Source organism: Camelus bactrianus, chromosome 23 (genome assembly GCF_048773025.1).
Source record: "Camelus bactrianus isolate YW-2024 breed Bactrian camel chromosome 23, ASM4877302v1, whole genome shotgun sequence".
Classification (NCBI taxonomy): Eukaryota; Metazoa; Chordata; class Mammalia; order Artiodactyla; family Camelidae; genus Camelus; species Camelus bactrianus.
The window spans coordinates 22,621,463-22,636,487 of record NC_133561.1 but is presented as its reverse complement, the minus strand read 5'-3'; the positions used below and the strand labels follow the sequence as shown (position 1 = coordinate 22,636,487).

At 36.5% G+C, this 15,025-nt stretch overlaps 1 protein-coding gene across 5 annotated transcripts in view; it reads right to left on the bottom strand.

Annotated features, from left to right (window-relative positions):
- Positions 1-15,025, bottom strand: part of HMCN1 (hemicentin 1) — a 399,863-nt gene that overhangs the window by 169,791 nt on the left and 215,047 nt on the right. For all 5 annotated transcript variants that reach the window (XM_074351803.1, XM_074351799.1, XM_074351801.1 and 2 more), the window contains 8 exons: positions 14,741-14,868; positions 12,701-12,973; positions 9,991-10,086; positions 7,024-7,218; positions 5,916-6,046; positions 5,612-5,759; positions 3,520-3,646; positions 1,053-1,207 (listed from right to left, as the gene is read on the bottom strand). In XM_074351803.1, coding sequence (XP_074207904.1) covers positions 1,053-1,207; positions 3,520-3,646; positions 5,612-5,759; positions 5,916-6,046; positions 7,024-7,218; positions 9,991-10,086; positions 12,701-12,973; positions 14,741-14,868 — 1,253 coding nt within the window. The remainder of the gene's footprint in view (positions 1-1,052; positions 1,208-3,519; positions 3,647-5,611; positions 5,760-5,915; positions 6,047-7,023; positions 7,219-9,990; positions 10,087-12,700; positions 12,974-14,740; positions 14,869-15,025) is intronic.

The following is a 15,025-nucleotide window of genomic DNA, read 5'->3' as shown; positions in this document are numbered from 1 at the left end:
GACAGGGATCTGTGCTATGGGGGAAATTAGGACAACATAACAGAGAGTGATTATGTGACTGCTTTGGATTGGGAAGATCCTGAAAGCGACTTTTTTTTTTTTTTTTTTTTTAATTGAAGTAGCATTGACCTACAATGTTTCAGGTATACAGCAAAGTGATTCAGTTATAAATTATATATATATATACATCTATTCTTATTCAGATTCTTTTCCATTATAAATTATTACAAGATATGGAATATAGCTCCCTGTGCCATACAGTAGGTCCTTGTTTATCTCTTTTATATACAGTAGTGTGTATCTGTGAAGGAAGTGACATTCCTGAAGGATCTAAACTTTCCTTGAGTGTCATGTGCTGTAGAAAGATAGAAGACAGTGCACCAGGTAAAGCCACAGTAAGCACAATTGGCCTAAGGAGTTCTGTTCCTTTTTACTGCATAATTCTTCAAGCCTGTAACATAATGCTCATGTCCCTTCCCATGGCTCCGCCCATAAATAAATAAAATGACTTTGGCAGTCACTTTCCTCCGGGGATATTGAGAATTTTAGTAAAATTAAGGGCCACGTATCTCTGATGGGGACTTAACAGAGAAAACAGCAGCACAACCTAAAACCTAAAACAGTTCAAGTATTCCTACGTGGTCTGAATGAAGGCCAACGTGTAATGAAAACAGAGTGAGTTGTTAGTACCCCATCAGCTTCCTTCTATTTCACGAATCTTTACTCTTTTTAGAATTTTTTTAAAACCCTTTCGGGATATAGACATTTGATTTATGTATATATTAACAAATTAGGGAATACTTGACCTCTTAAGTGAGGTCATACAAAAATCACTAGGCCCCTTGAAGAAATCCATTCTTAATGATAAAATGCATTAAAATTGGATGCAATGTTCTAGCCTAAAACACATGAGGATAGGCTCTTTTTTCGAAAGTAAGTAGCATTCCAAATTATTTAGTCTTGAATAAAACAGCAGTTAACATTAGAGTACACCTTGCTTTTCAATTTATAATGAGAACTGATAATAAAAAGCATAAGAAAATCACCCTTACCATAGATGGTCAGTTTTAGGTCCTTGGCTTGTTTGCCAGCAGCATTAGACACGATACACTGGTAGCGCCCCTTGTCACTTCTTCGTGCATTCTTTAAACGTAAAACTTGTCCTCTGTCTAGAAGTTCAATATTAGGGTCTCCCAAAAATAAAGGCCTAGAAAAAATAAAATTTTATTCCATGGGTCTACTTTTATTTTTCTAAATGTTTTCTCTCTTATTAATCACAACAGAAATCATTAAGACATGAGAAGTTAAAACTATGAATCAAAGTTGAAATTTTTAGTATGAATCTAAAAAAACCCAAAATATGATTAAGTATTCCTTTGAGATGAAACGTTTCTTGATGTTAAACTTAAATCATTGAATAATATTCATAGAAAACTTAATTTCATTCATTCATTCATTCCCCCCGCCTTTTTTGGTTCACATAAGCCAAAATTTCTACCATTATTCAGAAGAGAAAAACTAAGAGTACAGGAGCTTCAAGCCAAGCAATATTATTTTTAAACCAATGTTTTAATACCTGGAGAAGCATTCACAACAGAGTGAATGGTTATTACTTACTAAAGACAATGATCATGCCAACTTTTCTAAAAAGCAGATATTCTAATAAATGTGAATGCTTTTATAATCATAAAAACTGGAAGATATTTATGCTGAAAGCAGCTCATATATATTTGTCAAGGAAGTCTTTTTCTACAACTCAGAGTCATTTACTAACAACTATAAAATACTCTATGTTTGGCAGCAGCTTTATTTAATACATAAAACATAACAGTCATTCAAATCTACGGTATCCTAGGAGTCATGCCTTTAAAATCCATTACCTTTCAGGAAGACCCACAGCTAGTTTCTAAAAAGCTGCAGTGACTTAGCCACATGACAAATAATTAGATGATGCATTGCTATATTAATAAGCCATGAAACGGACTACAAGATTAAATGGAAACATGTTTAATTTCCTGTGGTAGAAAATTACTTTACTATTCCTTGGTACGACACTTTTTCTCTAAAGCTAAGAGAATAATATGCCATACTTTCATGTATTTGAACTGTTTAAAGAAGTGAAATACTTGATAATACTACTCAAATTTAAGTCACTTTAAAACTTTCATTGATGGTTAATTATGCAAGTAACAAAGTTTAAACAAACAAAAAAGTACAATAAGAAAAGGTCTCCTTGGTTTATTACCCCTAATTTAAGCATTTTCTTTAGACGTGTTATCATTATCAGTCTGGCTTGTGTTCTTTCACATGTTTTTCTAAACATTTTCACCCAAAAATGTATTCCTGAAGAAACCTACAGTTGTTATACGTAAGTGGTACTACGGCATTGTTCTACTTTGCTTTTCACTTGACAATAGCTGTAGAGATAGTTTTGGTACATACAGTGTGATCTTACTCTTTTTAGTTAGCTGCTGCTTAGCGTTTGGCATATGACAATGCCATCTGTCACCTACCATTCTCCCAATGTCAAGCTTTAAGCAGTTTTCACTTTTCTGCCATCACAGTGTTTCAGGGTGTACTACCGCACAAGCCTTCCTGTGGACCAGAGGACTGGCTTCCCTGTCCTAGACGCCGGAAGTGTAACTGCTACATTATAGCATACGAACATTTAGATTTTAACAGATATCAGCACACTGTCTTGCAGAGTACTAATTTCTGTTATCCCATCAGAGCTCTGTATCCTAATTTCCCACACTCTAAGCCAATGCTTGACATTTTTCAAACCTCTGCTTTTTTTTTTTTTTTTGCCAAACTGATCTGTGAAAAATCAAATCCCATTATCTTTGCTTACCTTCTCCAACTTATCGAAGGAGAGCATCTTTTAACACACTTCCTGTTTAACTATGTAACTTTTAAATTGCCTGTTCATACCCACCACACATCTATGCTGTTTGTCTTTCTTACTGCTGTATAGAAAGTTTTTATACAATCCTTTATTTTATACACTGCAAAACTTTACTCTTTGCTACTTAGGCCTTAGACACCTGCTCGTAGAAATTATAATACACAAACTGTGACCATACTGTGATAAGACCTCGGGAGCAACGTGAACCATCGCAGCCGTGTCAGTGCGGGCAAACTTCAGCAGCCCTTGAACTTGAAGTCTGGGAAACATCTAATTGCTTAAGTATTCATCTTGCTGTCAAAAGCAAATTCTCTTTTTTAATAATTCAAACAGTTCCATGTAAAGACAAAATTATCTCTGTATTTTCATTCTTAGCCTTTGGGCAGAATATTTAGTATGTAACAAATATGAGTTCCTCTATGTCTCTAAAATAAGTTCCTGGCATGTCTTGTAATTCCTAAATTCATAAATGTGAGGCCATTTTTGGAAAAATACTGTTTTTCCTTCATGTTCATTTAATAATATTCTATGTGGTAAGATAATTAAGAGGGAGAAAATCCACATCTACTTCCAAACAATTGGATTCTTGCAACAAACACAGAAAAGGTACTTACTTGCCATCTCTGAACCAGTGGATAACAGGAAAGGGAGTGCCTTTGACCTGGCATTCAAGGGTGGTATCATGGTTGAGGACAACTGAGACTTCACTTGGGGAACTGGCACCTATTACGGTGGGTGGAACTTGAACAAAGACATTTTATCATGAAAATTTATGACTTAGCAAAAAAAAGTGGGGAGACAGAGATAATGATTTCTATAGTATTTCAACAAGCTCTTAATGTTAAAAATAAAGTATCAAACAATAATTCCTTTTCACAGCACATCTGTGGACCCAAATATCAAGTTCAAATATAGGAACACATTCATGAAAAATTTGATAGCAGGACAATTACCTGGAAGAATTACGAGAGTAAAGAACTCATTTTGAGGAGTATTAAGTCAAGGTACAAAAGGAGTTTAAAATATAAATGAGCAGTGAAGCTCATATAATGAAATTTACTACTGCTATACATTCTACGTGACACAATCAATGTCAATCTTAGAATGTTCAAATTCTACAGATTACACTATAGTGCTGTTTGAAATATATTATTACCCTTGTTTCTCTTAAAGAGCCCCTAGGCTTACATTATATATGAGATACCATGTGAAAAGACTCTTCTAGTTTGCATTCTCGGAATTATCATGCATATTAAGGAGCTCTCATAAACTTCCTTGACCTTCAAATCCTCTCCCCTCACATCATGTTAAGGTGTTTGACCTTCATCTTCAGAGCAACCACCAGCCCCCTGAAGGGTTTCCATCGAGGAGGCATGTGATGAGATTTGTGTTTTAAGACCACACTGGCTGCTGAATGAAGAGCAGATTCCAGTGGCAAAGAGTGAATGAAGGGCAACAGACAGGAAGCTGTGATATTAATTCAGGCTGTAAATGGTATTTGCACAGTGGAAATGTAAAGGGGTAGACAATTAGCATGAATTAGGAAGTAGACTTTACAGGATGTGGACAGACTTACGCAGTCGGGGAGAGGGAGGTAGGAAGGAGGAGTGCCAGGCTGTGGTGGAAGCAAGTGGATGGATGGAAGTGCTGGTCCCTATGGTGGGGACCACTGAAGAGCACCAGTAAATGTTCAAGATATTCAAGCCAAGATACTGTGGGGAAGATTAGATTTACAGTCTGAGGGCTCAGAGAAGTCTGAGCTGGAGATAAAAATGTGAGAGTCTTCAGCACACAGACAGCAATAAAAGTACTGAGAGCAAATGGGTGCCAAGAGAAATAATGTCAATGAGACTAATGACAGAAAAGATTATTTAAGTTTGTTTTTAGAGCCTATACCTGAATATGATAATGGTGATTCTGGCAGAGGAAATGCAAAGTGCTTTAGGCTTTGAGACTTATGAGAAGGGTTATTTTTATGTTGTAGCAGTTTATGAATGGTGATTCTAATGCAGCATCCTTCCCAGACCTCACTTTTACTTCAGACTTACAAACCACATGCCCATTTTGATGAGCAAAATATTGAAAAGGAAGGAATCATTTTATCACAAAGTAAACTTCAATCAGCAAATATAACTTCACAAACTAAACTTATAAAATTTTTGATTTATGATTATGAGTAAGACATCTAAAATGTTTTAAATCTCAGTTTATTACAGCTGTTACATGTTCTCTGCATTCTCTCTCCCCCTAATTAGAATCAGGGCTGAGATAACTTAGTCATAGGAGCTAATGAATGCAGGGGAAAGTGAATTTGCTATCTTCCTAGGTTCAAGTGCAAACCTAGCAGCTTCAGGAGATGTCAGTAGCATGAATGAATTTTACTCTGTATCATCCAGAATAGTTACTTTCCAGAGTTTCCTGTCCACCTTGGTAGAGAAACTGACAAGAGCAGTAATTTACTATTTCATGCACAAGATAATTCTAAATACCTATAGACGTTGCTGTATGAAAAATAATAATACCCATAAATTTTCTGTATCATATGGTTCTAGTTAAATATTGAAGACAAAAATAATAATAAAATAAAATGAATGGTATTTCTCTTATCAATTTATTTTTCATCTCTTTACTCTTTAACATAGTCAGTGTGATCCTAAATACGAAACACATCCAAATTGCAGTCTTTTAAAAGAATGTTTCCCTTACCTAGGACATCGATGTTAAAATACTTCTGAGACATGCCTGCAATATTAATTGCTTTGCAGGAATATCTTCCTGCATCTTCCAGTGTGGCTTTGAAGAGCTTTAATATCTTCCCATTGTTCACAATCTGAACGGTGCTGCTTTCAGTCACCTTTTAGGGCCAAAAGGGTCAGTGTTATTTCCAATCCTAATAAAAATGCATAATTAAAATTTGAAGTAAAATTTTAATATTATTATTAATAAGAAAGTCACACTTATTTCAGAGGCAGAGGCAAGGAACTATGCATATCTGGATGTCTCCATTTACCTGCACATCATCTTTATACCACGTAATGATGGGAGATGGAGTACCTTCAACTTCACAAAAGAGACTGGTCAGCTGGTTGACCAACACGGACACATTTGTCACTTGGTCTTTATCATTAATTACTGGAGGAACTGTAAAAAGAGAGAAGTTGTAGTCAGATAGTTTAAAATAAATATTCTATATAAAGTTTCTTTAGAAAGGACTTTAGAAAGCAAATTCTGAGGTATTTATTTGATAGTTAAAAAGGCTTTATTATAAAATAAAAAGTCTTAACCAGTGTACCTACAAGTAACCCTGGCTGAATTTCTACTTTATTATTCCAGGGTTCTGAATTAAGGATAAACTTAAGGGAGGACCTATTTATTCCACATACCACTCAAAATGCAAACTGCTAGAGTCTCAAGTTATGTGGGACTCACTAATTTGCTGATAAGAGTGAATATTGCCCAGTGTTTGGAAGCCAATATCCAACAAATTTTAAAACGTACATACCCTTTTGATTCATGTAAAATGACACAGCGTATATGATTTTCATTGAAGCATTACTTAAAATAGTAAAAAATGGTAACAAACTAAATGCTAGTCAAAAATAGAAGGAGGTTAAGTAAATCGGTATAACTGGGATGCTAGATAGGTATAAGTAAGAGGAATACTGAATAATTCCCAAGATAAGAGTGTTTAATGAAACAGACAAGGTGCAGGTTAATGGATATAATAGTCTACTATACATACCTTTTTCTATGTCAAAAAAAGGATAAAATATATTCATATTTCTTTGTATTTGCATAAAATATCTCTGGGAAAACTTTCCTTGCCCATAGGGAGCATAAAGAGATGGCTTAGCTCAGGGCCAGAAGCCTTTCGACTACCACGTATCATTTTCTACATTTGAACTTTGAATGATGTAAAATCCCAATAAAAATTATATAAAATTTAAATCAAATCAATCAATCAATCAATGCAGTTAGATCACCAGTTTTCTGTTTGATAACGTATCTATTCACATAAATATTAAATGATACTACACCAAAAGATAACTTGTATATAAGAGAATTTGAAAATGTTACATAGTCAACTATATGACTTTAGAATTTTTATCTGTATTTACCATGGACTTTGAGGTTATATTTTCTTTCTGTGGTTCCAGCTTCGTTGACTGCCACACAGATGTACTCCCCATCGTCATACGGTGTAACAGAGGCAATAACCAACAACGTGCCATCTTCTAATATGGAAATACCAGGCTCCCTGCCTGTCAGCTCTCTACCATTCCGCAACCATTTGATGGTTGGTTTGGGGGTACCTAAACAAGAAATGAAAGCTTTGTGATATTTTACAACAAAATCAGAAAGCACTACGAAGTATCAAGTATCTTGAGGAGAAATAAAATTTGTTACGATTATAATATGTGCCCTCAGGGTGCTATGCTGCTTTCAAGATCCTGCTGCTGGCATGGAATTTTGAAGAGATTACAGTATTTGATGCCTCTAGTTCCTGGTCAGTCTTAAAAGATCTTTGGTCTTTAGTGCAGAGTTTGATCAAAGTTGTTTTTATTAAGACATTCAGATGACAGCAAGCAAAGCATTTTCTTGAGCGAGGTCATGGTGATTAGTGGGATAAAAAAGCTATATTAATACAAAGGATTAGAAATTGGAAGGGTTTGGTGAAAATAAAGGAAAACAAAAATAAGATACCATCACAGGAACATAACATGAAGATTGCTCAACCAGAGTGCAAAAATGATGTACAGAAATGATGCTTCATAATTCACATTTTAAACAGGCCTGATAATAGCATAGATGAGGAACTTCTACTATCCATGCATCTTCTGGGGATCCCATTCTGTTAAACACAGGGCAATAGATCAATCCCTGACTTTTTATACTGAAAAGAATGTTGAGAAAGTAGTGAGCGGAACTGCTTTCCTGGATTTATTTACGACCAACAGAGTGAATGGAAGTTATATACTCAAGAGTAAAAGTGATAAAACCATCTTAAAATGCATAATGGAGCCAAAAGAACATATTGGAAATAGACAAACATTAACTCTATTTTAAGAATGTAATTATTTAGAAAACAATGTGCCAGGCACTATTCTAAATACTTAAACATTTTACTAAATCCCTATAAAGATAACAAAAGATATATTAAATAAAAATAATTGTGTAAGACATGGTTAATAATCTTAAAGGATAATAAAATATTAAAGATGGTTGTATACCAAAGACAGGTACAAAACAATGGCAGGATTATACAGAACATGTTATTGAGGATAAACTCAAATTGAATTAAGGAATTATAAAAGTGACTATGAAAATAATATTTACAGAAAAAATAAAACAAAAAGATTGGTCCATTTCATTGTCCTCATAGCAAGATGCTGACTGATGAGGAAGACAAGGTAAAATTGATAGACTGCAATTGTTCACCATGTAAAGGAAAAAAAAAGCAGGTTTTAACAATTTCCTTACATCATGCTCATCCCTTTACGGAATTTTAAAATTTCTCAATTAATATTTGTTGAGTTAATAAAGGAAAAAGTAAATAAACAAGCAAAAAATAAACTGTATTATCTTTAATTTCTAAATAGTAGAACAACCATGGTCATGAGGAAATTCATGGCAAAGACAATGGAAAGGCATCTAGCTATTGTAAATGAATTCAAGAATTATCTCCCAGGTGAAAATAGGAAACCATGAAGAGGTGGTATTTCAAAATGAAAAAGGGAAGTCCAAACCAGCTTGGGAATTAGGGCTCCAGTGGAGAGTGAAGAGCAAAAGCGTTACTGGTCTGCGGGTAGTGAGCACCCAACAGTACTTACCTGAACTTAAACTTTTCTAAACAATTCCTCTCCATGCCTTGCCTCTTTCCCTGCCTGACTCTGGGAATAGTTACTCACAACCCTTTAAGTATCTAAAAAGCTTGTTAAAGTTACTTTTCTTTTAATGCTGGTAGAAAATAATCATTGATGAGAGAAATACTGTTAAGAGATGCAAAATTTTGGGAAGGGATAAATTGCTGAGTTCGACATTTGCAGAAACTAATATATATACAAAATAGATAAACAAGTTCATACTGTATAGCACAGGGAACTATATTCAATATCTTGCTGTAACTTACGGTGAAAAAGAATATGAAAACGAATATATGCATGTTCATGTATGACTGAAGCATGATGCTGTACACCAGAAATTGACACAACACTGTAAACTGACTATACTTCAATAAAATATATATATACGAAGACAAAAAAAAAGAAACAGAGACAGCCATGAGGAACTTCAATTGCCACTGTCTCCTGGAACAACTGCTAAGAGGCATGTGTGGAGCACTAATGGTACCATCTGCACAGAGCCCTCCAAGTAGTTATGGAAAGAATACTGACTGGATTTTGCCAGAACCGCTACAGACTCATTGAGTCATTGCAGATGAATGCATATGTGAAAGAGAGGATGCTCTTAACCAACCTACAGAACATCCAGAGTAAGGTGATAGTGAAAGTGCCTTTTTCACACTAGCTGGAGGATAGATAATAACCATCTGCCAGGATACATGATGGGACAGAAAGTCCAGAGATTCAAGGAGAAAAGGGGCTTGAATAAGCCTCAGAGAGCAAAGTTATAACCTGGCTCTAGAATCACCTGTGAAGGATAAATCTTTAAAAAGATTTTTTTAGAAAAGTGTCTGGAACAAAAAAGGGGATTGTCTTAATTTTATACTTCTGACCAAGTGAGATAAATGTGCAGTATTTTGAATAGTCCTAGCTGTCACATTTTAAAGAGAAATCCTGTCGAAACACAATGAACTAAGAAGTAACAGGAAGGAGGATGCACCACCTGGAAAACATACTAGATGAGGCAAGTTTGAAAGAATGGAAAGGTCTTTTCATCAAAGGAAATAAAATACCTGGGAGGGAAACATACCTATTCAAAGTTGTTATTTGAAAGAAGGATTAGTTTCTATTATGCAAAATGTTATAACAGAGACTGTTTACAAAGATGATGTTTGGGGTTCAATATAGACTTCTGGACAATATAACATTATGCCAATGCCCAGAAGTCTCAGTATTACACACCTTTTGCAGGACATGGAAATGCAATGCGCTGACTGGCCACTCTTTCTTGGAATGGAGTGTTATATGGAGGGTCTAGATCTTCCAGTGTAGGCGGTTCTATTAGAAAAATAAAAGCATTATTATCATATGAGATTGCTCATATGCGGAATCTTAAAAAAAAAAATACAAAACGGAAACAGACTCATAGACATAGAATACAAACTTGTGGTTGCCAGGGGGACAGGGGGTGGGAAGGAACTGGGATTTCAAAATGTAGAATAGATAAACAAGATTGTACTGTGTAGTATAGGGAAATATATACAGGATCTTGTGGTGGCTCACAGCGAAGGAGAATGTGACAATGAATGTGTGTATGTTCATATATAACTGAAAAATTGTGCTCTACGCTGGAATTTGACACATTGTAAAATGACTATAACTCAATAAAAAATGTTTTAAAAATAAAATAAAAGCATTATCACAGACTTTCCTTGGGCAACATCAAATTCTTCTGAGGTATCATCTACCACATCCATTGGTGAGTTTCTATCTTTCCTGATTCTTCTCTTAAAGAGGACTCATAATTCGAGCTGCCAGACTTTTCTACCAAAATGTGACCCAGAGGTCTAAAACTCAAAATATACCCCCTAAAATTCATCATTTTATGCTTCCCACATTCATATTGTTTGCTTTATTCCTTCATCATGATTCACCCAATGTTTCTTATATCTTTCTCCCTTACTTCTGATGTCCACATCTAATCAATCCCATGGCACCATAGATGTTCACACATCTGTATCTTCCTCTCTATCCTTAAGGTTGCTGCTTATTTCAGACCCTTACTCTTTCTTGCCAGAACTATTCCAGTGGGCTTCTTACTGGGGTCCTTTTCTCAAACATGTTCCCCCTTGGATTTATGTTCTATCGAGCCCTTGGAACATTCTCTCTGAACCACAAATCTCATTGTGTGGCTTCCCCGACTGAAGTCACTACTTGCACTCATTTTGTAGAATAAAGTTTCACACTTGTTCTTTCTTCATTGTGCCATCCCACTATCCTATCTGTCTGAACTGCCTCACTACCTGATCATTTCATGAAGAAATTTAGGAGTCATCCCTGAGGGCTCCATCTCCTCCACTCCCCAAATCCAGTCCATCACCATTTCCTGATTTCCTCTCCTAATTATTTTGAGTCCATTCCCTTCTTTCCTCCAGTCCAGCTACCATCATCTTTGCTTGAGCTGCTTCTGTAGTCTTCAGCTGTTTACCTTCACCATACCTAGCCAAACTATTCTCTCCCTAAAGAGTGACCTTTTTAAGTCCAAATTTGACATGTCACTTCCCCAGTAATAACCCCACTAAGTTTTTTCATTGCACTTAGAATGAAGTCTAAACTCCTTAATCTAGGTTCCCAGGTCCTGGATAATCTGGCCCATGATGGCGTGCCCTGCCTTATCATATGTCACTCACAGTGCAGTGTGGAATGCAGCTAGCTGGCCTTTGTTGATTGGTTTGTTGACTCAGCCCAGTGTATCCAAATTACCACATTCCCTCCTCTTCACACTCTACATCCTTCTCCTGGAAGGTTCTCCCCACCCCACCGCACTTTTGCCCATCACCCAATATACTTCCACTCACTCTTCAAATCTCAACTGGCATGGCCCTAACCCAAAGAAGCCTTTGTCTTTCTGTTAAAAACTCAAATAGATACTCCTACCATTTCATGATGGCACTAACCAGTTTGTAATTATGAGATTATTTTATAAATGTCTATCTTCCCTATTAAATCATAAACATTAGCACCTAATAAAGTTTGTTGAGTGAATGAATGAACTGGACAAGCTCTCCGACAGTGAACTAGCTATCCATCCACAAAGAACTGCAGTGTGCCAGGTCTGAAGTAAGTACTCTGTACTAAGTACTAAGTACTATGCTAAGTACAATATCTGCTTCTGTTCTGTTACCTTTGCACTGGTATTCTCTCTGACAGGAACGCTCTTCCTCCTGATTGGACATGGCTGATACTTTCCAGTCAACAAGATCTCCCTCTAAATAGCACCTCCTCAGAGAAGCCCAACCTGACCATTCAATCTAAAGAAGCTAACTGCTGGGAGCATCACCCTATTCTAATTTCTCCACATCCCATCACACGACCTGTATTTCTTCTTCATTTGCTTGCTTGCTTTCTGCTTGCTTACAGAACAGCTCGCAAGAGCAGGTGTTTTGCCTGTGTCACTATTTTCGCCTCACTGTCCAGAACATGACAGACATCTGGCAGGAACCTGATAAGTACTTGTTGCTTGAAGGAATAAAGACTGATCATTAAACACTCAAAATAAGGCCAACATCATTAGAGGGAACAGTGGACCTTGACTTTTTTAAGGGTTGATATTGAGTGCAACCTACTACTATGACTGAATCCTACTCCAAACCATTCTGCCTATAATTTCCCCCAAACCAAAAACAGTGGTGGTGGGGGGGTCTTATTCAGGACTGTCTCCATCATCTATATCATCCACGGCAACTCCACTTTCAAAAGTAAACACGGTTAGTAATGTAAGGTTTCATTTCTTTCTGGAATTGTTCTCCTTTCAAAGTTAACTAAAGAGACATAAAAGGTACACAGAAATCTTCTGGAAGTAATCCAAGACGACATATATTGTACAGACTCCAGGGCTTTTCCCCCACTCCCCACTTCCACCACACGTTTATTCTCCTAGGCCCCAAATCACCTTGGACGTGCAGTGTTATCTCCGTTTCATCGCTGCCTGCTATGTTAGTAGCGACACACATATATGCGCCAGCATCTGAGAGCGTGGCTTGGTGGATGCTCAGTGTTCCATCTGGATTACTCATATGCTGCAGTCCATCAATCAGCACAGCATTTCCATCTTTCAACCAGCTGACCACAGGAACAGGCGTCCCTTGAGCACGGCAGGGAAAGTCCACTCTTTGACCAACTCGGACTTTCATCACGTTAGGGCCACGCTGTATCTTTGGGGGAACTGGAAACAACAACTGAGTATTAATAATCCAATTTTTGAAAAAATGCCTTCCTTTTCTCATTTTAAGTGAGAGTTCCTTACCCAGAGGCAGCGAGAGAAAGTGAAATAATCTCAGGATTTGGACCCAAGCTCAGGCCACTTACTAGCTCTGTGATCTAGGGCAATTCAGTAAACGTCCTGAGGCCTGTTCTCTTGATAATCCAGGCAAAATAGCCTCTTCAATACCAACACACTGCAAGGATTATGGGAAATATTATATATAAAACTCTGTTCCAAACTTGAGGAAGAGCCAGCATTTAAAGACGTCAGCTTTCTTAAGTAACTTAAGGTTTAAAATCCTCTTAAATGGCAATCCAGATAATTTCTATAATATAAGAGTAAAACAAAAAGCATTTCTCTCCATATATGCTTAGTTCTGTTCTCTCTGTGGCAGGTTTAGCCAGACAGTAAGAAATGTTTCTCATAAAACTTTCGCTAATTTCAGAGAAGAAAATCAAGATAAAGTCTCTATTATTTCCCTTTATCTACCTTCCTTTAGAAATTCAAAATGAGATCATTTATTAAAACATTGGCAAGTATTATTCACATACACGCATTGTAAACTATAGAATCAAGTTGACTCATAGGGATATGATTAGAATATATACTTCATGTCCCTAAAAAACCATATTCCTCTGTCCTTTAATTAAAACTTAGTATTTAACCAATATATTTCTGCAGGTTTTCACTGTGCTTCGCTTTATTGCACTTTACAGATACTGTGATTTTTACATACTGAAATTTTATGGCAAACTTGCATTGTCAGATGATAGCATTTTTTAGCAATAAGGTATTTTTTAATTAAGGTACATGGTTTAGACATAATGCTATTATTGCCCACTTCACAGACTACAGTATAGTATAAATGTAATTTTTAATTTATGCACTGGGAAATCAAACAATTCATGTGACTCACTTTACTACCATATTCACTTTATTGCCGTATTTTACTTCATTGAGCCGGTCTGGTGCCAAACCCGTATTAGCTCCAAGATGTGCCTATATTATTACCATCATTTTACAAAAGAGAAAAGATAAAAGGTGGGTAGGTAGGTAACATGCCTATTGCCCTAGAGCTAGTAAATGACAGAACTCTCTGGACTTCATACCCCATGGTCAACAGGACATTAGTGTAGTGATTGATCTGAGAGTGAAATCAGGTCAATACTAGCTGAGAAAATTTCTGATAATATGTGGATGCCTGGCTAAGTGTAGGTGCCCAATACGCCTGTGCTGAATGAATGAGTAACTGGACAGACTATAGTAACTCGAGGAAGAAAGCAGACCACCAAGAGAGCTCTGGTGTAGTTCAAGAACCCTAGGAGCAGGATGTCTGCAGTTGCTGAGCTCTACAAACACTGAAAATGACCATTAACTATGCTATTAAATTCTTCTTGGAGAATTCACATTCACCTCTACAAAAAGCCACCACTGTAAACACATGTCTTTTTTTTTTTTTTAAACGATGTATCAACAATAATCGTAAGTGACTGTGGACATCTGGTAAAACTGAGATCCAAAATTTTAATACTGTTCATTTGAGGAGAAGGGGAAAGTTATTTATAGACGGCAGATAAACTTTTCAAAGTACAATGAAAGAAAAAACACAAGTCTCAGATTTCAGAAAATTTTGCTATGATTACTAGGGTTAACTCTCAAAGAAACTGGGGAGCTAGGTTTCCCTGTGGCCAGTCCACAGACAGCATATGCCTTCACTTCAAAACTCACCGTGGACATTTAATTTAACAGACTGAGTCACATTCCCAGCAATATTTGTGGCAACGCAGAGATACATCCCACTATCCGAAACGCGGGTCTCAGTGATCTTCATTGAACCAGAAGGGAGGAACGTGTGTCTAAAAGAAAGAAACCACAGAGTAGACCATAAAGCAGGGGAATTTAAAAGTTTCCTCTGCAGCTGCCCTTCAATGTGGAACTATTACTCTGCAAGCAGTTTTGGAAACCAGTCTCCCATCTATAATGTCATTTCTATACACCTTAAAAGTCAGGAAT